Source organism: Convolutriloba macropyga, chromosome 15, assembly GCF_964194025.1.
Source record: "Convolutriloba macropyga chromosome 15, txConMacr16.3, whole genome shotgun sequence".
Classification (NCBI taxonomy): domain Eukaryota; kingdom Metazoa; phylum Xenacoelomorpha; order Acoela; family Convolutidae; genus Convolutriloba; species Convolutriloba macropyga.
Window position 1 is genome coordinate 25,361,420 of NC_134482.1, and position 26,923 is coordinate 25,388,342.

At 37.6% G+C, this 26,923-nt stretch overlaps 1 protein-coding gene across 1 annotated transcript in view; it reads left to right on the forward strand.

Moving 5' to 3' along the window:
• Positions 1 to 790: 790 nt before the first annotated feature.
• Positions 791 to 26,923, forward strand: part of LOC142354346 (angiotensin-converting enzyme-related protein-like) — a 134,062-nt gene continuing 107,929 nt past the window's right edge. The window contains exons 1-2 of the mRNA XM_075406620.1: positions 791 to 996; positions 9,245 to 9,454. Coding sequence (XP_075262735.1) covers positions 856 to 996; positions 9,245 to 9,454 — 351 coding nt within the window. The 5' untranslated portion in view covers positions 791 to 855. The remainder of the gene's footprint in view (positions 997 to 9,244; positions 9,455 to 26,923) is intronic.

A 26,923-nucleotide genomic window follows, 5' to 3' on the forward strand; every position in this document is an offset into this window, starting at 1 on the left:
CTCCTTAACATTCGTGACAAAACTCAAAATTTTTAAGATGATAAACAAACGGGAATCTTGCCGAACTTCGTATGTAGAATATTTAGCCGGTAAGAATTGGAAGATGCATGTTTAACTTGTCAGAATTTGGAAGTTGAATGGTTAACTTGTAAGAATGTTGGAGCCTTTAGAGCAAAAACTTGCAAACTGATGTATTTCATCCCAGGTCGCCACTTTCTTGGTTCCATACAAGGATCATATATGATGTCATACAAATCATAACGTATTTCCTAGTACGATCCTTGCATGGAACCAAGGAAATCATATATGATTCTTGAATGAATTCCGTGAAACCATATATGTGATCCTTGCAAGAAATCGAGGAAATCATTAAAGATCCTTGGGAAATCAAGGATTTAAATCACGAATAACCTCTCACATTACCTCAAATCATAAACACCATTTCAAATGGTTAACATGTTAGAATATGCATAGTTTTCCTACATGTTTTTGCAATATTGCAAGAACATGTAAGAAACTTATGCATATTCTAACATTTTAACCATTTGAAATGGTGTTTATGTTTATTCATAGACCATTAAAAAGTTTGAAATTGACTCGAGATGATATCATTCAATGATGATGTTTTGAGTAACATCTGTAAAAATCGACTGTATTTCAACTTTGTTAATCCCACCCAAATTCACCGCAGAAGAAAGAAAAAGCCCAAATTAAAACCTGACAAATATCAGCCCATGTTACAGACGCAAACCATTTTTCACTCTGTTTTATTTTGCCGAGGAGAAACATTTCATCGCATTGTTTCTTTTTGCGACAATTTTAGCCACAGTCTTTGGTTTATTTTGTGTTTCAATAATGCATTCGTTATTTTGGAATTGGGTAGTAGTACTCTTAGTGTATAGCTTCTATCCTTGTTTTTGCAGCGAAGTCTGGCACAGCAACCTTCAAACGCGGATGGAACCAGTCACCTGGCCGGAAGCAAAATGTACCACTTTTGTAAGTATCTGACCAAGAAATTTGACTTGTCACTTGTTCGTGAGAGAATATTCAAAAGTAGTCATTGACTATAGACCATTGAGCAGACTAACCTGAACATGTAAATATGTAAATATTGAGAATTATTTTTGTGAATTGGTCTTTTCATAATGTTTTTGATGCGGGTCGCCAAATTTAGCTGATTTTAACGATAGCGCAGTCAATTTGGAATGCATTTATTCTTTTTTCAGTGGATGGCTGCTTGTTGTGCTTGGATTTCTGGGCTTTGATAAGTGTACGCACTCTGCAAAAAAACTAAAACTGATCAAATTTTTCAACAGTATCAAAAAAACTAAAATATGTCTGGTTTTTTTCGGGTTTTTCGTACAGCCTGAAAATCTGCCAAACAACTAAAATTTCATCTTTTTTTAAATCTCAAACGTTTTTTGTTTTTAAGGTACTTTCGTGAACCCTGAAAATCTAACAGACAATATGAATTAAAAAATCAACATTGTCCGCTACCCTTGAGAAATTATAATTGTGTCTAGTGGAGGCAACTGTACACTCCAACTACAAAAATATAAAATATATATCAAAAATATGATGTTTTCAATGTCCAGTAATATAGTGACTTGAAATTGGGCAGAAGGAATGGAAGGTAGTGTAGCTTTGCCATCAACTAATTACTTTAAACTTTTAATAATCAAAACGTCAAAAAACCACGGTATTCAAATCTTAACTTCAAAAACTGAAGGAAAGAAACAAGGTTACTTTCTTCAAAATAGTATACAAGCAAACTAAAAATCATAACGTTAATTTTAAGCAATTCCTCCCAGAATATTTGTTTTTGGTAGGACCCAAATACCAACAAATTTTATGAAGAGACTTCATTAATGATTCAAAAATTGAGTCACCAGAACTAAACTGAAAGTCTAAACAATCTGAATACAAAATTGTTGCACTTAAAACCAAAAACAAATTTAGATGTTGGTCTCTCAACTTTCATTTAAGTTTCAAAAATTGGAGAACTTTTGATGACTGACCATTGTGGTGTCCTCCTAGAGAGTCATCAAAGTTAGAAGTTTTAGTTAGCTATTTGAAAAAAATGCAACAACCAAATTGGAATGCTTGGGGCCACACACTACACACCCTGATAAAAACTGCCACTTCTCAATACAATTTCATAACGAAAAACCAGGAAGATTCTGAAGTACAACAAAAAAATGAATCAGACTTCTTGGGAAACATAATTGTACGAGGCCTTGATGAAATCGTTTCTAAAGAAAGCAATAAGAAATAACTCAATAAAATCTGAATCCCGAAATAAAAAACAGCATTTGGGAAAAAAACAGCATTTGGGAAAAAAAGTACCTAGATGTGAAAACAGTGGAATGAAGAGAACAATTCTGAAATATGAAAAAAAACTGCAGGAAAAACTCAACCAATTTTTTGTTATTTTTGGAACCTCACAGGGATACAAACTCAAGGAAGCGTACAAAAAAACTGCCCAGATTTTTGCAAAAACTTTTGTACAGAGGGAAGTTGGAACACAAGACGTTTCTATTGAAATTAAGTGTCTTGTTAGTAAATAAGGTGAGGCTCTTCTGGGTCGTATTAAAAAACTACTCAAAGGGATTAATCTGGTAACAAGTCAAAGCCTAGCCAAGAGTTTTACAAAGAACTTAGATCATGCAACATATCAACCAAATTTGAAAACTGCCTAAATGGTGAATATTTCCAGGACGAAGACAAACAATCCCTCTCATTATAGGGCCGTATCCATGAAACCAAAATTTCTTAAATTTTAGGAGAAATCATACATCCCAGAGTTTATAAGAACAAAACAATCATCGAACTTTTTATAGCTGTCTCGTCAACAGTAGATGCCATCATCGGCCTGCAAGAAGATCTCCAATGAAACAAAGAGAACAATATGATTTCTAAAAATAGGTTATTGTACCTTTCAAAATTATTTAACACTGTTGATTACGAGATGCTCATCGACAGAGGCTCCATTTTTGGTTGCAGAGTTAAACTGAAAACCCTTCTAGAGTCATGCCTCAAAAAAGACAACTTGCTTTCAGTCAAAAAATTTCTCATAAAGAGAAATAGCTTTTGGAGTTTCTCGAAAATCAGTACTGAGTCCTCTGTTTTTTCTAAATTATATAAAGGTTCTTGTAGTGGTACCAAAGAAAAACAATATTGTGCTTTGTGCTGACCTTAAACATATGTATCGTAATTTTGAAGGAGAAAAATACTTGAATCACATTAAGGCTATATCAAAATGGCTGGCAAATAACAAGCTGGTGCTGTCATTCGAAGAACTCAGTTTGTTTTACTTAGTTGAAGCTGTCTACTGTAAAAAACTACATGGATTGAGTGTTGGAGTACCATTGGAGTTGGATATACTTGAGTATTAAAATTGATGACAATTTCTCAATTCTTAATCATTGAAATTATGTTTAAGAAAAAAGTAATCAATGTCTCTCATTTTTAAAAATAAATCTGTCAGCAGAAGTTATAACTTCTCAGCAGTGTTCTTATTTTTTGAATAGCAAATAAAACCGACCTTCAAAAAATGCAGCATGAACTAAACCTGTTGTTGATAATTTTGTATTGATTTTCTCAAAACCAAAAGAAGTAAGATCTTGTATATCAGAAAATGAAGTTGCATCCAAAATTGTCCTACACTTATTTGATGAGTTTCTGCAGTTTCACTTTTTTTTCTAAATTTGCGAGCGAAAAAAAAATCTAAAAATTGAAACAAGAAACAAATAGAGAAGTAGCGAGATCCCTTGATAACGTGAGGTAAATGAAAACAATACCCCTTATAGTAAATGACGAAAACTAGAAAGAAGCGCATATCCATTCGATTTCAAATTCTTTTGACTCTCTAACAGAACATGACATAAACATTTTAAAAAATTTAACGGAGTGTTAGAGGAATCATCTAATCAAAATGCTACTTTCGTTTCTAGATTGATTGTTTATTGATTCTGTCTTTTTGAATATCATATCTAGCAGACTGCTTCAACAAAAACAAAAAAAAAACACTTTCCTTTCATTTTTTGGGCCTTTTTGCCATTCAAATAAACTCATTTTTTTCAATCCTTTTTTTCAATCCCCAACGGTATAATTAAAATAGATTGGGGTTTCTAGATAAAGAAATTCCTACTTTCACGGGTTACTTTTAGCTTTTTTTAAATGCAAAAGACTACTTCAAGCACGCGTCGAAGTCCACTAATTGAATTCGAAACGGTGGCTCTAACTGGAAAAGTGGCTCTTAGCATCCGTTCGCTACTGCACTAAAACGAATAATAGGCAATTGTTGTTAATATACTCGTACTGAAATCAAGTTTATTATTATTACTATTTTTATATGTGGAGCAACCGGAGCGAATTATAATACTTATAAATAGAGGTTATGAAAAAATCTGTTTTGGTTATTTAAGTTGCGGTACTCATCCTTGGTAGGCAAACAGAATTGCATGAAGTACTGCTACAGAGCTACGCTCATGTCACTTTCTGCACTTGTCATTATTGTTGACACACTGGAGAAACGCACTATTTTTTGGCAGAATCCTCGACAAAGCCTTTAATACTAAGACTCGAGTGTCGAGGTTGCTATTAAAATCATTAAAAAAACAGTCGCGACCACAACCAATGTGTCCTTTTTCGCGTTTCTAACATGACTTTGACAATAAACATAAACAGATATTCGACACTAATTATTCGCACACTTTAAGCACATTTATTACATAGCATCAGCGCAATTTCAGTTCAGCATAGAACTTCAACCATCCTACGCAACCCTATTATTGTCTTAATCTCAAGCTGTATTCAGCTGGAAAAAGATTCAAATAGTCCTGTAGAAGAATTGCTATAAAGTTAGTGGTCCTGTGAAATGTTCTTTGAGCTCCCTAAAAGATTTCAAATCTTACTTAATGTGTTTCACGATTTTACAACTCAAAGAGCAGCGTTGGTCTTCTACGAGTTTTTTTAGCGGAAATAAGTTTGTTCATGACTTGAACGATTACTTTTTAAAATCGAACATTGGCGTCATACTCAACCCCCCCCCCCCCCGCTACATATATAACAACTCTGATTCTTCACCTATACTCCTACCTAAATGCTCTCTTCTCCTGCCCTACAACCCCCAAAAACAATGCACACCCTCAAAACTAATTAATTCGTCTGCTTTTTGTTCACACTTTAGTTCAATTAGGTAATTTGTGTTTAATTTCTCTTGCTTTGATGTTTTTAGGTAGAATATCAGCTCTTTGTTTTGAGGATTTGATTTAAGCAGTATATTTCACGACTCTCCGAGCTGCCATATTGGTTTTTTCAACAACTTTGCAGCCCTTTTCTTTCACAAAAGCGAAGAACGTACGCATCACATAAAAATTGTCTAGTGAGGTGTTGAAACCTGTGATTTTCCAATTGCCTTTTTTCTGCCCTAAACTTTAGAAAAAAATTTTTTCGCCACAGGGAAACAAGCCTTATAAATTGATATTAACTTTTTTGAAAATTGGAACTCAAGAAAACTCCGAAAACGTGCCGGATTTTGTAGTAAATGTACAAAATTTAATTCAAAAATTTTTTTGAAATCATTTGTTTGCTCTATGGTTCTGTTGATATCAAGTAAGGATTTTGTTGAGAAAATTAACTGTTCGAAAGTGTTCCTATTTTTTGAATAAGTTGGTTGTACTAAATGTCTTGAATTCTAAGTTTTTGGGGAACAATGTTTTTGAGAGTATTTTTTCTTTTGAATAAGCTGTCATTATTCTAATGCGTTGAAAGATACTGACGCTATTTTCACCCTTCACAGTAGAAAAATTACAAAAAAAATGGAATTCAAGGCATCATTTTTTTGCTTCACTTCGCGAACTCTGACCATGTCTTACAGAATTATTCGCATGAGGACTCTGACACTTAAGCATTAATTGAAGTCAACAAATTAATCAGTTCAGCCCTTGTAAAAACTGATTTGTACGAAAAAACGTCAAATGTACACTTGGTGAAAGCCATTAAAATTGTGCTTACAAGTTCTATGGTGACAAGAAAGAACTCTCCTTTTTATATTTTGCACAGGACGACAAATATATTAAAAATAGGAAAACATATTTTTCCTATGCGAATCCTCTTTAATGTTGATACAGATAAATTGGCTATAAGCGCGGACTATAAGAGATAACAATTTGCGGTGTTTTCTCTTTTCGATCAATTCCATTAACCCTGGATACATGATAATTATTGATTCAAACCATAATGGTGCGACATCTTCAAAGAACCAGAAAACGCTGGTTCGTATGTATGTGCGTGTGTGTGTGTCTGTGTGCATTTGTGTGTGTCTGTGTATGTGTGTGTGTGTTAGTGAGTGTGTGTGTGTGTGTGTTAATATGTGTGTGGGTGTGTGTGTGCGTGTGTGTGTATGTGTGTGTTAGTGAGTGCGTGTGTGTGTGTGTGTGTGTGTGTGTGTGTGTGTGTGTGTGTGTGTGTGTGTGTGTGTGTGTGTGTGTGTGTGTGTTAGTGAGTGTGTGTGTGTGGGTGTGTGTGTTAATGTGTGTGTGGGTGTGTGTGTGCGTGTGTGTGTGTGTGTGTGTGTGTGTGTATGTGTTAGTGAGTGTGTGTGTGTGTGGGTGTGTGTGTGTGTGATCATGTGTGTGTGTGTGTGTGTGTGCTTGTGTGTCTGTGTGTTTGATTGTTTGTATTAGTGTGTGCGTCTGTGTGTGTAATTGTATGCGTGGGTGTTTGTATGTGCGTGTGTGTGTGTTTGTGTGTGTGTGTTTGTATGCGTGTGTCTGTTTGTATGTGTGCATGTGCGCGTGTGTGTATTTGTGTGTATGTGTTTGTAGGTTTGTGTGTATGCATGTGTGTGTGTGTGTTTATGCATGTGCGTGTGTGTGTATGTGCGCGTGTGTTTGTATGCGTGTGTTTATGAGTGTGGGTGTGTGTATGTATGTGCTCGTGTGTGTATGTGTGTGTTTGTTTTTGTGTGTATATTTGTGTGTGTATGTGTGTATATGTGTGTGTGTTTATTTGTTTGTGTGTGTATGTGTATATGTATGTATGTGTGTATGTGTGTGTGTGTTTTTGTGTGTGTGTACGTATGTGTGTATGTGTGTATATGTGTGCGTTTGTTTGAGTGTGTGTGTATGTGCGTGTTTTGGTGTCCGTGTATGTATTTTTGTGTGTGTGAGTGTGTATATGTGTGTAAGTGTGTGTATATGTGTGTAGGTGTTTGTCTGTGTGTATGTGTGTTTTTGTTTGTGTGTGTCTGTTTGTGTGTGTTTGTTTGTGTGTATGTATGTGTGTGTTTGATTGTGTTTGTATTTATGTGTGTGTACGTGTGTGGTATTTGTGTGTGTACGTGTGTAAGTGTGTGTATGTGTGTGTATGTGTGTGTATGTGTCTTTTTTTTTGTTTGTGTATGTGTGTTTATGTGTGTTTGTGTGTGTGTGTGTGTGATTTTGTGTGTATGTATGTATGTATGTTGTGTATGTGTGAATGTGTGTGTATGTGTGTTTACTCGAGTGTGTGTATATGTGTGTATGTGTTTGTCTATGTGCATGTGTGTTTTTGTTTGTGTGTGTCTGTTTAAGTGTGTTTGTTTGTGTGTGTATGTGTGTGTTTGTTTGTGTGTGTATGTGTGTGGTATTTGTGTGTGTACGTGTGTATGTGTGTGTATGTGTGTGTATGTGTGTATGTGTGTTTTTTCGTTTGTGTATGTGTGTTTATGTGTGTTTTTGTGTGTGTGTGTGTGTGTGTGTGTTTTTGTGTGTTGTTTGTGTGTGTATGTGTGTGTATCTGTGTGTTTGAAGATGTATGTGTGTATACTTATGCGTCTCTGTATGTGCGCTTGTGTATTTGTGTGTGTATGTGTATGTGTGTAAGTGTGTGTATGTGTGTGTTTGTTTGTGTGAGTGTATGTGTGTGTATGTGTTTATGTGTATGTCTGTTTGTGTGTGCATGTGTGTGTATGTGTGTAAATGTGTGTATGTGTTTGTTTGTTTGTGTGAGTGTTTGTGTGTGTATGTGTGTATGTGTGTGTTTGTATGTATGGGTGTGTATGTGTGTATGTGTGTTTGTGCATCTTTGTGTTTTTGTGTCTGTGTATGTGTGTGTATTAGTGTGTGTTTTGGTGTGTGTGTATGTGTGTTTGTTTGTGTGTATGTGTGTGTGTATGTATGTACATGTGTGTGTTTTTGTCTGTGTATGTATGTGTGCGTTTGTTTGTGTTTTTGTTCATGTGTGTATGTGTGTTTGTATGTGTGTGTGTGTTTGTGTGTGTGTATGTGTGTGTATGTGTGTATGTGTGTGTTTTTGTTGGTGTGTGTGTATGTGTGTGCGTTTTTGTGTGCGTGTGCATATGTATTTGTGTGTGTGTATGAATGTACATGTGTTTGTGTTTTTGTCTGTGTGTGTATGTGTGTGTTTGTTTGTGTGTGTGTGTACATGTGTGTACGTGTGTTTGTATTTGTGTGTGTTTTTGTGTGTGTGTATGTGTGTATATGTGTGTATGTGTGTGTATGTGTATGTGTATGTATGTGATTCTGTTTGTGTGTGTATGTGTGTGTATGTGTGTGTGTTTGTGTGTGTGAATGTGTGTGTATATGTATGTACATGTGTGTTTGTTTTGTCTGTGTGTATGTGTGTGTTTGTTTGTGTGTGTATGTTCGTGTGTGTATGTGTATGTGTGTGATTCTGTTTGTGTGTGTATGTGTGTGTATGTGTGTGTGTGTGTGTTTTTTTGTGTGTGTATGTGTGTATGTGTGTGTATGTGTGTGTATGTGTGTGTATGTGTGTGTTTTTGTTTGTGTGTGTGTGTGTGTTTGTGTGTGTATGTGTGTGTGTTTGTGTTTGTGTGTGTGTGTTTGTGTGTGTGTGTTTGTGTGTGTATGTGTGTGTAGGTGTGTGTGTTTGTGTGTGTAGTTGTTTGTGTGTGTGTGTGTGTGTGTGTGTGTGTGTGTGTGTGTGTGTGTGTGTGTGTGTGTGTGTGTGTGTGTGGGTGGGTGGGTGGGTGGGTGGGTTTGGGTTGGTGGTTGTGTGGGTTGGTGGTTGGGTAGGTGGGCGGTTGGATTTGTGTGGAATTGGGAGGAAGTGCTCTGTCTTGAACACATTATGTCCCCAGCTCCAAGTGTTACTGGGTCTAATACCCTGTGAACACAGTGAGTAGGATCAGAGTCATTTTGCGCTTAGGCTTCAGTTTAGAAAAGAAATATGTAATTTAATCTAATTCAGACCTGCTAAAACTATTAGGGTATTTTAGAAGGACACCGTATCAATTGACTGGTTTGGGCTTGATGAAAACATGACGTCAGCTGTTGGCAGGCTGGACTCCTACACACTCGACCTGGTCTGTCCTGAGAAACGAACTGATTGGAGTTCAGTAATCACCTGTGATTTGGAAACAATTGGAAGTTTCATCGACTTCGCCGAAGCATGCCTGGATGGCCTGGAATCGTTCAAAACGAACCTTGTGAGTGATTATTGCAATTTTTCTCCCTGTAAGTTTTGTCTCTCGCTCCGAAACCATTCACCTCGGATTATGGCACAACTTGTCTCTGTCGAATCTTCTGCCCGTTCGGAGGAAATTTGCCATAATTATGTAAGGTAAGCGGTAACTAGCGTTGACAATTCCGAAAATTCACCGCAATATTCATACATAATTTTTCACTGAATGCGCTGAATTTACGGCTCTAAATTCAACGCATTCAGCGCAAAATTATGTATGGAAATTGCGGTGAATTTTCCGACTTGTCAACGCTAGTTACCGCTCAACTTAAATAATTTTGCGCTTTTTTGCGTAGATCTTACATCATTTTGCGTTGAATATAGCAGAGATCTTACATAATCTGGCGTTGAATTTTGCGTAGACCTTACATATTTGTAAGATCTATTGGTTCAATTCAACGCAAAAATTGGTAAAATGTACGCTGAATTCAGCGCAAGATTACTTAAGATCTAAGCTACTTTCAGCGCAAAATTATATTTGTTTATGTAGGGTTATTGTTTATGTAAGATCTAGGCTAAATTCAACGCAAAATTATTAAATTATGTAAAATTTGCGGTGAATGCGTTGAATTTATATATTCAACGCGATCACCGCCGATCATACATAATTTTGCTTTCTGTAGCGTTGACAACTCGGCTCGGTTGCCAAGAAATTTAATTTAACGAAGGCAATAAAGTGCCAGGAGACATAAACTGTTTACAAGAATTTACAATGTATCAAACTGTCACAACATTCATACTTTGAAGTCTCTATGAGTACTTATAAACAAAAGGATTCTATTATTTTGTACAGCAACCTCGTTTCGTTATTCCGGGTCGAGAAAAAAATGCAAAAATATGTAAGATAAGCGGTGAAAAGTTAGTTTTTTCACCGCAATTTTCGTACATAATTTTGCGGTGAAATGCGGTGAATGCGGTGAAATTATGCAAGTTCACCGCTAGACTAAGCGGTGATCTTACAAAAACTCACCACAATTCACAGCTAAAATATGTAATTTCACCGCCCTTACAAGGGTCCGAACCTCTCACCTCCTGCATGTCATCCACTGCGCCATCTTCTTCCACTGCGCCATCTCTCACTAAATTTTATAATTATTTGTTTGAATATAAATCGAATTCACTCTAATTTCTGCAAAACATGCGCGGTGAATTTTTGTAAGATTTCGAATTTTTAGCGGTGAAATTACATCTTTTAGCGGTGAAATGTGGTGAATTTTTGTAAGTTCACCGCTTACTCTAGTGGTGAAATTTCATAAATTCACCACTTAGAAAAAGCGTCAAAAAGATGTAAGATTAAGGGGTAGTTTTATTGGGAAGAAAAATCTAACAATTCCTCTCACACTCATCATTAATTTCACCGCATTCTTTGCTGATCTCAAACATCTTTACCCGGGTCGAGGTGTCACCGCCATTAACCGCAAAATTATGTAAGATAAGCGGTGAATGCGGAAAATTTTGTAAGATAAGCGGTGAATGCGGTGAACTTACATAAATCAGGTGGTGAATGCGGTGAAAAAAACCTTAATCGCCTGGTAGCGGTGAAATTACATAATTATACCGTTGAATTTAGCGGTGAAATTACATAAATTCACCGCCTCGAAACAAAATGTCCAAATTATGTAAGATAAGCGATGAATGCGGTGAAATTACATATATTCAACGCTTAATTTAGTGGTGAACTTACATAAATTCACCGCTTCGAAAAAAGTGTTAAAATTTTGCGAGAAGAACAGTGAATGCGGTGAAATTACATAAATTCACCGCTTAACTTAATGGTGAACTTACATAAATCACCGCTTAGAAAAAAGTGGTAAAATTGTGTGAGAACAGCAGTGAAAGCGGTGAAATTACAAGAAATCACCGCTTGTTTTAATGGTGAAACTACACAAACTCAGCGCTTGGAAAAAAAGTGTTAAAATTTGGTGAAAACAGCGCTGAATGAGGTCTAATTACAAAAATTCAATGCTTGTTTTAGTGGTGAAATTACACAACCTCACCGCTTGGAAAAAAGTGCTATAATTGCACGAAAACAACAGTTTTTTGAATCCGTAGCTTTTGGAAATTTAATATTTTTTTTGTTTTTTTTTTAAATCGTGAAACCCTTGTTTGATTTTTTTTGTCAAAACTCACAAAATACCCTGGCCTTAGGATGAGGTGGGAATTTTTTCCCACTTCGCAGTAGAGGTTTTGGGTGTTCAGTAATTAATGAGTGTTCTTTACTTGCGTCCTGATAAGTCTACGTTGCGATGTTTTTGGTCGTTTTGCGTGATTTTCCTAGGAATTGGGGTCTTATAATAGCCCGAAAATTGGGCTAGGCCTAATGTTCTTGACGATTTCTCCCAATCTACTTTACCAAGTGAGACGCTCATTGCTGCAATTTGTCGGCACTAACCTCCGTTTTTTTTAATGTTTAATTGGTCTCTCAAATTGGCCTAATCGAAAAGTTTTTAATGTTTATAATTGAAAAAATTCGAAGTAAAATTTTGTTGTATTTTAGGGGCACGCTTCACGTTTCAGATTTTTTTTCCTAAACTACTTTGTCAATTTGGCCGGGCATAATAGCGTTTTGTTTAATTTAAGTTTTCATGGTATGCAGTTTTTAATTGTTGTCTAAACTGACATGATCGGAAGGTTATTAAGCTGTAAATTTTAAAATTCAAGAAATAAAAATTGTTATAAATTTTTTTTAGTATTGATGTTTTTTTCTTCTAAATTGGATTAGTGTTAATTTCGTTATTCAGACTTTTTGGTCTATAGAACTTTTCGACTCCTTAGTTTTCGGGAATTCATTTTTTGTTGGCAAAATCTTGATTTTGCCGGAAGTTGGCGTTTCCCATTAGCTCAAAAATCCGGGTACGCTTCATTTGTTTGACAATTTTTCTACAACTACTGTACAAAATTGCATGGTTCTAATTTCATTTGTTGACACCAAACATTTCTTGAATGTAGCGTTTAGTTGTTTCCTGAAATCGGCCTACCCAAAAAGTTATTAATGTTTAAATTTAAAAAAAAGTTCGAAAAATTTTTTTTGTGGCCCACGCTTAATTCTTCTGATGATTTTTCTTAAACTATTCCGCCAATTTGGTCGTGCACAGTCCTGTTTTACTAATTCTAAGTTTTTACAGGCGTGCCGTTTTTTAATTGGTGTCTCAATTGGCCTGCTCAGAAGGTGATTAGACTTAAATCTGAAAAAAATTAAAAATAATGATGTCTCAATTTTTTTTCAGTACTGATGTAGTTTTTCTTCTAAATATGGTTATTATTACTTGCAATTTGTATTATTTAGGCTTTGTTTGGGTCCTTGAAGCTTTTCGAATCCTTAGTTTTTGGAAATTCATTAATTTTTTTTGCAAAAACATTTAATTCTCGTTCGAGTTACATTTTTGTCAAAAGACCCAAAACACACCGGCCTTTATGGCGAGGTGGGATTTTTCCCACATCGAAAAAGAACTTTTGGGTATTCAATAACTACAGAGTGGATCTGAATTGCGCTCAGAATGGTCTACGTGGCGCCGTTATTGCGCGAAAAAACTGGGCTCTCGCAATAGCCGAAAAATCGGGTAACGGTTCATGTCATCAAAGATTTCTCCATAACTACTGTACCAAATTGCACGGGAATTGTCGCATTTTACTGAAACTAAGCTTTTATTGCTTGCAACGTTTAGTTGAGTTCCCAAATCAGCCTAATCGAAAAGTTAATAATGTTAAAATTTAAAAAAATGGAAGTAAAAAATATATTTTCGGGGGCACGCTTATGGTTTTTGACAATTTCTGCAGAGCTATTTAACCAATTTGGCCAGTCATAGTCGCGTTTTAAGGACTGGGAGATTTGTAAAGGCCTGCAGTCTTTAATTGTTGTCTAAATTGGCCTGCTCCGAACGTTTTTAAACTGTAAATTTTTAAAGTTTAAAAAATAATGATGTTTTAAATGTTTTCCAGTACTGATTTAATTATTCTTCTAATTTGGGTTATTGTAGCTTGCAAATTGTGTTATTTAGGCTTGGTTTGTGTCTCTGAAGCTTTAGGATACTTTGTTTTTGTCATTTCAACAACTTTTTTTATCATTTCCGAAATCATGAAATTCTTGTTAGATTTCTTTTTTTTATCAAAACACACAAAACACCCTGGCCTCTAGGGCGAGGTGGGAAATTTTTCCCACTTCGCAGTAGAAGTTTTGGGCGTTCCGTATCTTATGATTGGACTTGAATTGCCTTCAGATTTGTCTACGTGGCACCGTTTTTAGCCGTTTTGCTAGTGTTTGTGAGAAATTGGGCTCTCCCAATAGCCCAAAAATCGTAGTCTGCTTCATGTCATCAAAGATTTCTCCAAAACTACACTACCAAATTAAACGGGCATAGGCGCGTTTTGTTGCTTATGAAACCCTTGTGATTGATGTATTCAATTGTTGTTCTGAGTCAATAACCGAAAAAAGTTATTCATGTCCAAACTTTGAGAAAATTTGTAATTTTTGGTCATATGGGGTCTTTTTTGGTCATTTTCGATTTTCTCATTCAATTTTTGACCAAAATGAGTTGTTACTGGCTTGATCTGTTGCTGTTAAGACGTTCTTCTCTGGAATGGCTAGTCACATTCCTGAAAATATCCTTTAGAACACTTATTTACTGATCAATGCAGAAAATTAAAAGTTTTTTCTCAAATTTTATGGCAGAGGGGTGTTTTGCGCAATTGAACAAATTTTTCGGCGTGCGTTTTGTGTTTTCTAGAGACTATTTAGGTTGTTGAAGCTAATTGTGTCAAATATTGGGGTTAATTCAACAATTTATCTTTTTTCGCGATTTCATCAAAATTCTGTGGATGTTGTTTTATGTCAAAACACACAAAACATAATAGCCTTCATGGTGAGGTGGGAAAATTTTTCCCACCTCACCATGAAGGTTTGACGTGACCTAGAACTTGGAAGTGGACCAGAATTACACCCACAAATACGCCGGGAACGCTGTTTCACGTTGTTTTACGTCGGTTCCGGAGATCTTGGGCTTCGATTTTAGCCCAAAAAATGGGGTACAGAACAGTATATTCTTAATAACTCCTAAAGTACTGGACCAAATTAAACGGGAGTGGTCGCATTTTGTTAGCACTGAACCCCTCTTGCTTGCAGTATTTGGTTGGTTTCCTAAATCGGCCTAGTCAAAAAGTTATTAATGTTCAAAGTTGAAATAGTTCGAATTTTCGGGCTATTCTGGGTCACCCAAATTTCGGTACTACAAAACACCCGATTTACCCAATAAATGTTAGTGTTTTAGAATCCTCAGTTACTGGGGAGTGTCCCCATATATATTTTTCATACTAGTTTATGATGTTCAGGCAGTCAATTTGGCCTCTGAACAGATGTCACTTCGCTTTTTCGCAATTTGGTACGGTACCTTGTTTTTGCTATAACTCCTTCTACAGTGCACCGATTGGGCTCATTTTTTAATATGATGCGTATCTCAAGCAGTGCTACAAACGGTACCAAGGGCGTTTGTTTTTGTTCAGCCGTTTTTGGGAAACTACCCTGTAAACTTGACCCCATTTTTGACCCCCGAAGCGGATGACGGTCAGTCTGATCACTTTTTTCACTTTGTGAAAACCCGATTTAACGGACAAATGTTAGTGTTTCAGAATCCTCAGTTTATGCTGAGTATCCCTATATATATTTTTTATGGTGTTTTACGTAGTCCAGGTGGTCAATTTTAGCGAAACCTGCTCCGTACTTCTCCTATTTTGTCATTTGGTACGGTACCTTTATGTTGGAATATCTCCTCGTAGAGTGAACCGATTTTTGATCTGTTTGTTGATTTGAACTCAGCGTGAGCCGTACTTGAATCCCTGTAAATGGCGTTTTGTTTCTTTCAGCCGTTTTTGAGAAATTGGCCAGGACACATACCTCCATTTTTACCTATTCGTGTCCGGGTACATTTCGGGTATGTACATGTTAGACCAACAAAAAAGACGAATTTAGCCCCGCGAATTGGTTCTTTAGACTCCCCTGATGGTGAGCATTCTCCTCATATATGTTTTATAGGGCGTTTTCCGTAGTTCTGAAGGTCAATTTTAGCTCTGAAAATGGCGTATCCCTCTTCTGGGGTCAGTTGGTACGGTACCTTATTTTTGCTATAACTCGTCGAATAATGCACCGATTGGGCTCATTTTTTAATATGATGCGTATCTCAAGCAGTGCTACAAACTGTACTAAGCGGGTTTATTTTTGTTCAGCCGTTTTAGAGAAATTGGCCAGTAAACTTGCCCTCGTTTTAGCCCCAGAAGAGGTTGACACCAGTGGTGACACCGTTGACACCATTGACACCTTGAAGCTTTGAAGTGTGTTTTAGAAAATTAGTGTTTTGAATAGCCCGTCTAACGTAGATTCCGAATATATATACTTTATATATCATTTTCTGTGGTTTAGGTGTTCAATTTTAGCTCTGGAGGTGGTGTATCTCTCCTCCATGGTCATTTGGTACGGTACCTTCTTTTTGCTATAACTCCTCGAAGAATGTACCGATTGGGCTCATTTTTTAATATGATGCGTATCTCAAGCAGTGCTACAAAGGGTACTAAGGGTGTTTGTTTTTGTTCAGCCGTTTTTGAGAAATTGGCCAGGGAACTTGGCCCCGATTGACCTCCTGGGGAGAAAAACACCACTGCCCATCGACTTTGAATTTCTAAGTACTTATCAGAAACAAGTGATGGTATATATAGTTTTAAAGCCCGTTTCACGGGCACTTCAATGAGCTATGTTTCGTTTCGATTGGTTCAGTATTTCAGAAGTTATTAACAATTTTCGACCTCGAACCTCCGAAAATGACCACATGCTCACTCCTCGATCTTTAATTTTTCTTTAATCAGAGTGTTTTATGTTAACAACCGGTTAATATGAGTTACAATATCATTGTATCAAACTTTTAAGACTATGTTGAACGTTTTTGGTTTGCTCTTCGGGAAACAATAATCGAACGAGCGTTTGGTACCAATTGAAAAAAGGGCATGGTGACTGAATGGTCCGGAATAGGTCTTTTTCATCGGGTCAAAGAGTTGTTCAAATCGAACCAAACTCGGTATGTATTATCCCCTGTGTATATAGTGTCTAAAGCAAAAAGAATTTTTGCTAAAGCTTGCCTAGGAATAAAGTTAGTTTTTCATACGGAAATTTGCGAATTTCGCTATTAGCGAATTTTAAAAATAGGTCTTCTTTATTGAATCAAGGAGTTGTTCAAAGTGAACCAAATTGATATCCCAAACTACCAGTACTATTTAGGTTGTAATGCAAAACGAATGGTTGTGCTAACTTTCCTAGAAAGAAAGTTCGTATTTCATACGGAAATTTCCTATTATCTCCGAATAATTTTGAATAAGTTTATTTAAGTATAGGTCTTTTTCATTGGATCAAGGAGTTGTTCAAAGCAAACCAAACTTGGTATGGAGAATCTCCTTTGTAATAAGATTATAATAAACCGGCAATTTGTGCTTTGGGGTCAATACTTCAAAAACTCGTAGAGTAGAAATGTTAAGTTCGGAAAGCTATAGCAATTTTTTTTGTTTTACTCTCTAGATACACGTGGTTTGGCTCGATTTGAACAACTCCTTGACCGGATGAAAAAGACTTATTCCGGACGATTCAGTCGCCATGCCCTTTTTTCAATTGGTACCAAACGCTCGTTCGGTTATTGTTTCCCGAAGAGCAAACCAAAAACGTTCAACATAGGCTTTAAAGTTTGATACGATGATATTGTAACTCATATTAACTGGTTGTTAACATAAACACTCTGATTAAAGAAAAATTAAAGATCGAGGAGTGAGCATGTGGTCATTTTCGGAGGTTCGAGGTCGAAAATCCATATTTGAAAATTAAATATTCCAAATAATCGCAAATTTCCGTATGAAAAGCTAACTTTTTTCCTAGGCAAGCTATAGCAAAAATTCTTTTTTTAGACTCTATATGTACAGGGGATGCTCCATGCCGAATTTGGTTTGATTTGAAAAACTCATCGACCCGATGATAAAGGCCTATTTTTAAAATTCTATGATCGCAATATAGTAGTCTATGTGTTGTCAAAGTTCGAGCTCTAAAAACTCTCTATTTAGTGTTTCAACTTAAATTGTTTTTCAACCTATTCAAGGACTTATTCAATTAGTTTGAGGATCTAAGGAGGAGTGTCAACATATAGAAAGAGTCTGAAACCGAATGACTTTTTGGCCTAGCTGCCCTTTGAAAAACGTAGTCAATACGCTGTCAAATTTGAGCTCTATCTAAACCGAGCCAGCGGTAAAACTGGGTGCACCCATTCCCGGGTATCAGGGGACGCCACCAAGTGTGAACTGGGACCACCCACCACGGGTCGAAGTGGGACCACTCAGCCCCGGGTATCAGGGGTATAGGATTAGGGTTTAACGATTCGCGTTTGGGGTTTTTCTCTTTAATTTCTCTGACATTTTCAGACCTGAGCGTTTAGAACTGATTCAATTGACATTACTGTTTTAGATTCTTTGCCTTCTGCACCTAAAACTTTGATGATGGACCCAAAACGTGTCGGCGTTCCGTATGCAAACTTAGTAGATGAACCCCCAAAAAAGAAGTTTAAGCCGAGCTTCTCGAAACAGCAAATCCAGGGACGATTGTGGAAGGAGATAAATGGACAAAAACTCGAGTTTCTGTATAACAACTTTGATAATGAGAAGAAGATCAATACTGCAATCGTGGGAGATTCCATTGTGGACTCCCTTTGTGTAGATGGATGCGTATCTTTGTCTCTGTCTGGTGGCAGAGTGGAACAGTTCTATGCCCTTTTGGACACCTTAGAGAGTTACAAAAGTGTCATTTTCATAATTGGGGGAAACAATCTCTCTTACTTTAATGAGACGGGGGAGGAACCCGAAATTGTTATGGGAAAGATACGAAAGTTCTATAATGCGATTCGAGACTTGCCACAGAAACCCAAAGTAGTCGCCTGCACAGTGCTAAAGAGATGCCAGGCTAAGCATTTTAACATCGACCGGTTTAATGCAATGCTGACCAGTTCTTCCATCAATTTTTATCGTATGCACCAGCATGTGCATAAGGCAAAATGCTTTAAAGACAGTGATGGGATTCACCTAACAGAAGAAGGTTTCCATGCGCTCGCTTGTGGAATCAACAAATGTATCATAGAAAAAAAACTTGATTGATTGATTGATTGAAGTCCTTACTTGCAGTCCTTTTGGTTTATTTATAATTTGCCACTTCATATGACATTATTTGAGCAGTTTCAGTTTGACCAGTGTCAATTTGACCGGTTGCAATTTGACTTTATTTGTTTTATACATTTTCGTTCTCTGGTGGTTTTATATTTTGATAACATTGAATTCTTAGTTTCTTGTATTTTTTTGGAACATTTTGCTACTGTAGTTGCATATGATCTGAAACAAAGCTGTAGTGACCACTGGAAAATAAAGTTGTTTTGCGAGAGAAAATTCTTTCATAATTTGTATAGGAAAAACTTTTTCAGCGGGCGAATTGCTCGCTGCGGCTTAAATAAAATAGAAATATCTGCGGACTTGTACAGCGGGCGTTTTGTCTGCTGCGGCCTATGAGAATAATTGATTAGATTTACTTGCGTAATTCAGTGGACATTTTGTCTGCTGCGAAATAGGTCTAATAGCGTACTTTTCAGCGGGCAAATGGCTCGCTGCGGCTTAAATAAAATAGAAATATCTGCGGACTTGTACAGCGGGCGTTTTGTCTGCTGCGGCCTATGAGAATAATTGATTAGATTTACTTGCGTAATTCAGTGGACATTTTGTCTGCTGCGAAATAGGTCTAATAGCGTACTTTTTCAGCGAGCGAATTGCTCGCTGCGGCTTAAATAAAATAGAAATACCTGCGGACTTGTACAGCGGGCGTTTTGTCTGCTGCGGCCTATGAGAATAATTGATTAGATTTACTTGCGTAAATCAGTGGGCATTTTGTCTGCTGCGAAATAGGTCTAATAGCGTACTTTTTCAGCGGGCGAATTGCTCGCTGCGGCTTAAATGAAATAGAAGTATCTGCGGACTTGTACAGCGGGCGTTTTGTCTGCTGCGGCCTATGAGAATAATTGATTAGATTTACTTGCGTAATTCAGTGGACATTTTGTCTGCTGCGAAATAGGTCTAATAGCGTACTTTTTCAGCGGGCAAATTGCTCGCTGCGGCTTAAATAAAATAGAAATATCTGCGGACTTGTACAGCGGGCGTTTTGTCTGCTGCGGCCTATGAGAATAATTGATTAGATTTACTTGCGTAATTCAGTGGACATTTTGTCTGCTGCGAAATAGGTCTAATAGCGTACTTTTTCAGTGGGCGAATTGCTCGCTGCGGCTTAAATAAAATAGAAATATCTGCGGACTTGTACAGCGGGCGTTTTGTCTGCTGCGGCCTATGAGAATAATAGATTAGATTTACTTGCGTAATTCAGTGGTTATTTTGTCTGCTGCGAAATAGGTCTAATAGCGTACTTTTTCAGCGGGCGAATTGCTCGCTGCGGCTTAAATAAAATAGAAATATCTGCGGACTTGTACAGCGGGCGTTTTGTCTGCTGCGGCCTATGAGAATAATAGATTAGATTTACTTGCGTAATTCAGTGGACATTTTGTCTGCTGCGAAATAGGTTTTATAGCGTACTTTTTCAGCGGGCGAATTGCTCGCTGCGGCTTAAATGAAATAAAAGTATCTGCGGACTTGTACAGCGGGCGTTTTGTCTGCTGCGGCCTATGATAATAATTGATTAGATTTACTTGTGTAATTCAGTGGACATTTTGTCTGCTGCGAAATAGGTCTAATAGCGTACTTTTTCAGCGGGCAAATTGCTCGCTGCGGCTTAAATAAAATAGAAATATCTGCGGACTCGTACAGCGGGCGTTTTGTCTGCTGCGGCCTATGAGAATAATTGATTAGGTTTACTTGCGTAATTCAGTGGACATTTTGTCTGCTGCGAAATAGGTCTAATAGCGTACTTTTTCAGCGGGCGAATTGCTCGCTGCGGCTTAAATAAAATAGAAATATCTGCGGACTTGTACAGCGGGCGTTTTGTCTGCTGCGGCCTATGAGAATAATAGATTAGATTTACTTGTGTAATTCAGTGGACATTTTGTCTGCTGCGAAATAGGTCTTATAGCGTACTTTTTCAGCGGGCGAATTGCTCGCTGCGGCTTAAATAAAATAGAAATATCTGCGGACTTGTACAGCGGGCGTTTTGTCTGCTGCGGCCTATGAGAATAATAGATTAGATTTACTTGCGTAATTCAGTGGACATTTTGTCTGCTGCGAAATAGGTCTAATAGCGTACTTTTTCAGCGGGCGAATTGCTCGCTGCGGCTTAAATAAAATAGAAATATCTGCGGAATTGTACAGCGGGCGTTTTGTCTGCTGCGGCCTATGAGAATAATAGATTAGATTTACTTGCGTAATTCAGTGGACATTTTGTCTGCTGCGAAATAGGTCTTATAGCGTACTTTTTCAGCGGGCGAATTGCTCGCTGCGGCTTAAATGGAATAGAAGTATCTGCGGACTTGTACAGCGGGCGTTTTGTCTGCTGCGGCCTATGATAATAATTGATTAGATTTACTTGCGTAAATCAGTGGGCATTTTGTCTGCTGCGAAATAGGTCTAATAGCGTACTTTTTCAGCGGGCGAATTGCTCGCTGCGGCTTAAATAAATTAAAAGTATCTGCGAGCTTGTACAGGGGGCGTTTTGTCTGCTGTTGCCTATGTGAACAAATGATTAGATTTACTTGCGTAATTTTTAACTGGATCCAAATTGCTCCACTGCTTCCCACTTATAGCATCTCATCCCAAAAGTTACTTCGCCATTTTTAGTTTTCAGAAGTGATGCCACTCAATAAGTTGTTCTGTTATTTGTTCAGAAATGAAGCGGGAGACCTACAGTTCTTAAATTTGATTGAGGACCGATGGCCAAAAATGGTCATAACGCAGAAAATAAATCTACAGCTATTGAGTGAAGTAATCTTAAACCTAGAAACAGGTAAGCAAAGCTACTACTTAATCTGTAAAGGCGCCGAAGCTGATGTGAAACGGAGGTATGATGCGGATATCCTGGAGGAAAAGAAGTTGAAATCTCTGCAGTCGAAGACCATCCCAGTGGGCAGCTATCGAAAGCTTGAAAAACAAGTGACAGAAAAGGGATCAGATAATTTAACGAATGTAGTTGTGAGAGAGGAAAGCAGTAAAAATGGAGTTGAAATTTCGGCCTCTGGAAGTGACAACTATATGGCTGTTATTGAGAGTTCTCACCAAAAGGACTTGATGACTAAGAGTGTTTATAAAGAGCCAGTGAAAAGAAAAGCGGACAATGACACGAGGCTCTCTGAATTGATAAGAGAAACGAAGAAAAAAAGCAACTTGGATTCTATGGTTTGTCATTTTTAAAAATAAAAAATCTTCTTAAAAATAGTAAGATTCTTGCCAGTAAGGTTCCTAACGTAAAATTATTTTTGTTCAGTGCTGCGACCACCACAAGGATGTATGTGCTCTCCTCAAGTCTGACGAAGCGAAGTTTGCTAGCTTTATAAATGATCATGCCCAGGCTATGGCAGACTACAACAAAAAACTTGAGCAAGAAGTGCAAAGTTTTAAGTCATTGGTTAGTTTTCGTGCAATTATTTGCTGCTTGTCCTCGATGACCATTTTTGGGTTCTTGTAGGGCCATGAAGGGACGAAAATTACCGAAGAGGAAGAAAGTGCAGTACCAGAAATTGAAGCTGATGGCGTCGCGTGTGTTCGATTTCTTGAAGGAATTGACTTGTATGACCTTGGTTACGTGAAAAATCCAGAGGACGCTGGCAAGAAACTAAGAACCAAAATTTGGAACTGTGACGGTTTGACCGAGAAAATGATTTCGCCTTGTAAAAGTAACCACGATCAACGTGTTGCCGCAACTCCGGAAAAAGTAGCTCAATTTAAGGGTGTGTTTAGTTTTTGTTTCATCACTACAATAGATTGGGCACTGTTAGATTAATAAGTTGGTTTTAGCCCACATCAAAAGACTTTATGGTAAAGCCAAGTTCACAGAAGTCTACCCAAGAGCTCGTAAAGCTGCAAATCAAGCGGGAAGAAATAGAAAGAACTTCCTCAGGAGAAAACAGAGTAAAGATCTGAAAAACAGTGATTCAAAGAGAGAAGAGTCAGAAGTCGGAGATGAGGCGCGAGGTTTTTAGTTTGATTAGTTTGTTAGTCGCTCTGAGTGAAATGGTTTAGTTTTACATTAAGAAGTTTGATGTTAGATTTGATGTACTTAAACATTATTTACCCTGTTGGCATAGCAGATGAGCTAGTATTGTTATAGTTTTAATACGAGTTTGGCATATTTTGTGATGAGAATTTCATAAGCAGGATTTTATTCCTTAATCGTTTTGATTTTGTCCTCGATAAGCAAGCAAATTAATTGAGCCTCTTGTTACCCCAACTGTTTTGAAATCTTTTTGATTGATAAAAAGGGTGGATTTTTCAAATCAACAAGCCGTAGTTCTAATTAAACAAGCATTGGAGTGCAAGTTCACCATTATAGGTGAGTTCTCTGAGAGGATTCTGGCACACGAAGTTTTTCCAGCTTGGAAAGTTTTGCTGCGTTATTCCATATAATAACTTCCTGTTGGCGCAATTTTTAGATACAATGAAAAAATCTGGCAAAAACAAGAAAAAGAAGTATTCTCTCTCTATTGACAAGGAACCTCTGCAGCAGCCAGCTCATCAAAGGAAATTGACATTCGAGGGATGTTCATTTAGTCAACCAATGTTAGCACGTGGCTCCAATGAAGCAATTGATAACCAATTTGAAACGGCAGGACCATCCTCGAGAACACGAGTAAACCCCACAAAAAGACTAAATGAATCTGATTCTGAAGTCGAGATAAACAACTCAGTCAAACTATCTCTGATGAAAGCAGAACAGAAATGGATTTTCGTTGGCTCTAAGGAAGTGCATCTATTGGGTGTTATCAAAGAGCTATGGCCAGAAAATTTCAGCTATATCCAACGATCGACGTTGGAAGAAAATAAAACTACGACTTTGAAAATTGATGGCATGGATGTTTCGTGTCGATTGCTCTTCAAGGGTTCCAAAAAAACTGCAAAAGAAGTCTACGAAAAATATGAGGCGCAATTGAAAAGTGGTGTGAGACCTGAAAGCTTGAAAGTCACGATTGTTAAGGTCGATCGTAAACGACAAGTCTTTGATGACGTGAACTTCCTATCAAAGACTGGCACGAATACCAAGCAAAGCTCCTTGCCGGCTTTAGGCGGGTCTCCAAATCAATCAAAGAAACCTCGAATTACCTCCAAGGAGACGACATTGAAGACTCCAACACAAGTGGGGCCAATTGAATTGCGTGATTTACCACCTTGTCCAAAGCTTACACCCGCCAATCGTGGTCAAGACTCAGATCCAGATTCTGATTGCGACATGTTTGAAGAGTTTGCCAACGCTCACGAAATGAGAATGGCTTCTTTGATGAAAGCTTTTAATGAAGAGTGTGTGAGGCAGACCAAGAGAAGGAATTTTCTTCTAGAAACACTAAAGGATCAGGTAATCTTTTTTATAAACATATGACGGTCGTTTTATCGTGAATGAGTTTGGAAAATCAGCTTCTAGATATTCTTCTACAGATACATAAAAACCAGGCAGTCTTTGTTATTAAGGTAGGAAAGGTCTTTTTACGGCTAATGAGCTTCAGAAAAGAGCTTTTGAAAATTTTGATCTGGAAATACCTAATGATTGGTTAATCTTTGAGATAAAGGTATAATTTTTTGTCTTTTAATTGTTATTGAGAGTTTCTAAAAGGCTGCTTTTATAGCGACTGCTGTTAAAAGAGGAGATCTCCTACTTGAAACACAACTTCCAAAGCGTGGATGAGTATCCCGAATGGGAGGTACAACAAACGCCAGTCCTCCATGATGGATTTGATTTAATGACTATCTCCGCAGGAAGCGATGTGGGATCATTTGGACGTTCGATTGGCACTCATCTCTTTTCTTCTGGAGAATTTAACAAGCTGATTTCCCCGAAGCGAACGGCGGACAAAATTCGTTCTCCAGTATCTGACGAGCTTTCGGAAAAATTCAAAAATGTAGTGCGTCAGAAGTATCCGGCAACTCCAAATCTTGCCTACAAAGTGGCAAGGAAATCGTACAATCAGTTGGTTCGAGACAGCTGCAGGTTCACTGAAAACGAAGGTCATGTTACTGCTACGGCAACTAACAGTTCGTTCCAACCAAGTGACTATTCTGTCGAAAGATCCAATACTCAAGAGCAATTAGATGACGAAGCTTAAATAGAATCAGAATTATTTAGATTTAGTGTTAATTAGAATTATTGTTTAAAGTTTATCATTGATTGCCAGAAGTCAAATCGCAGTTTTAATCTGTTCAGTCACGTGTGTTTGTGCTGAGAATTTACTAGGAGTCAATTTATTGGTTTTTAAATCAAGTTACAAATGTTTTCGGTGCCAAACTCTAAATTATGTTGTTTAATTGTTTGTTAAAATAGCTTGAAGATAGCTTTTCTGGAAGCATCTTGGTCAGATTGAAAAATTTGAATGAATTCAAGTTTTGTTTTCCCAGTTCTAATTGCTCGCAGTTATTTTAGTCATGTCTTTCTAATGCATTTTCCGCTAACACTTTTTTGTCGCGAGTTCTGTTGTTACAGCGCAACTGAACCAACAATATTCGGTTATGTTCATATAGTATTGATTGCGAATATGGCTCTTCAGGTGCGAAATGTCAGTTTGTGAAAAGCTAGTGATAGCTGATGCTTTTGTTGTGTCCAATATTTTGAAACCGCAAGAGCGTAGGCCAATGATGATGTACAAAATTGATGACTTCTCAGATTTTCTTAATGAGGTGAGCTCGAATTCAACTCTTGCCAAGACTTTAGAAGGCTTTTCGAAACTGTACCGGGAGGCAGATAATAGAGGTTACAGAATTTTGCCGGATAAGTTTGGAGGTTTTGGCCTTTTCAATGTAACTGGGAAATTGCTGAAGACAAAATTTGAGCCACTGGAGGACATTGTTGGAATAATTGAAGAGATTCCCGATAGTTTGAAAGAAAAACTGAGCCCCCTTTCAATTATGAAAAGCAGTTTTACGGAGAAGGAAGTGGTATTGCTTGGAGTGACAAGATTTGTCAATCACAGTTGTTATCCTAACACACGTTATTTCCAGGGTTACAGCTGCAATTATTTGCCGTATAAAGCATTGAGACTTCAAGTCATACGGTCAATAAAACCAGGCGAGGAAATAACAGTCGATTACGGCGATTCTTTTTTTGGCAGCTTTGGAGAGTGCAAATGTGATTATTGTGCTGAAAAACACTCTTCTCGAATTGAACCAGATGCGAGCAATCAGGAGGGAAAATTTTTTGCTTCTTGTGAAAATCGTTCAGGGTTTGAAGGCCCGAGTTCAGACAATTCTTCAGAAGGCACGCATGTTTCAAGCCCAACAGAAAAGCAGTCAAAAATTGGCTCCCCTCTTTTGTTTAGTCATTTAACTGAAAACGAGACGTCGTCGGATGATTCAGATGTAGGAAAAGCTCTTGCAGAATCTGTTGGCACTTTCTCTGAAAAAGATACCGTTGGGGAGATTTCTGTTAATAGTAAGGCAATATACAGGAAAAGAAGGTTGGGAAGACAGCACAAGGGTAGCGTCAAGGTGCACCGATCTTCTAAAACTGATCCTGTTGAAGTAATTGACGGCTTTATTGAACAGACAGCAAGTTTTTCCGGTCAAAATGATGACGAGCAACCATTTCTATCAGATTATGATCCAGTTCCGATTTCTGATCAAGTGATATCGTCTTCCGTTGCAGCACGCGGCTACTTCTTTCTTACAACTGATGATCAGTCGGAAACAAGTAGCGAACGAAGCCCAGACAGAACGCCATTAGTTAGCTCATCAAGTTTTCCTCAACTGAATTTTCCCGAGAACATTCTATGTGGGAACTCCAACGTTACAGTCCACAATGCCCTAATTTCGCTTCTAACCCTTGTGGCAAAACATGGGGGCTCGGACGAACTTCTATATGATCTGATTAAACGAGAGCAATTAATTCATCCTAATTATGGGTTCCCGACGCCTTTCAGCGTGAAAACGCTGATTCCTGAACTCTCAAATAACTATACTAAAAGTCACACGTGTTACGATAATGGCGAGTTGATTTGTCTGCATTTTTTTGAACATCTTAGATCTGTTGTAGAGAAAAATCACGAACATATTCTGAGGTACAGTTCAACCCGAGAACAATATAAAGACTTGAATTTGGAACCCGTCTTAGAAGGTGACTGCATGCGCCTCCGACTGATTGTGAATACAGATGGAGCCATTGTTCGTGATAGTGCGAACGAGTCGGCATACCCTGTGTGGGTTGCTTTAGCGGATCTGCCACCAATTCTTCGATCGAAATATGAGA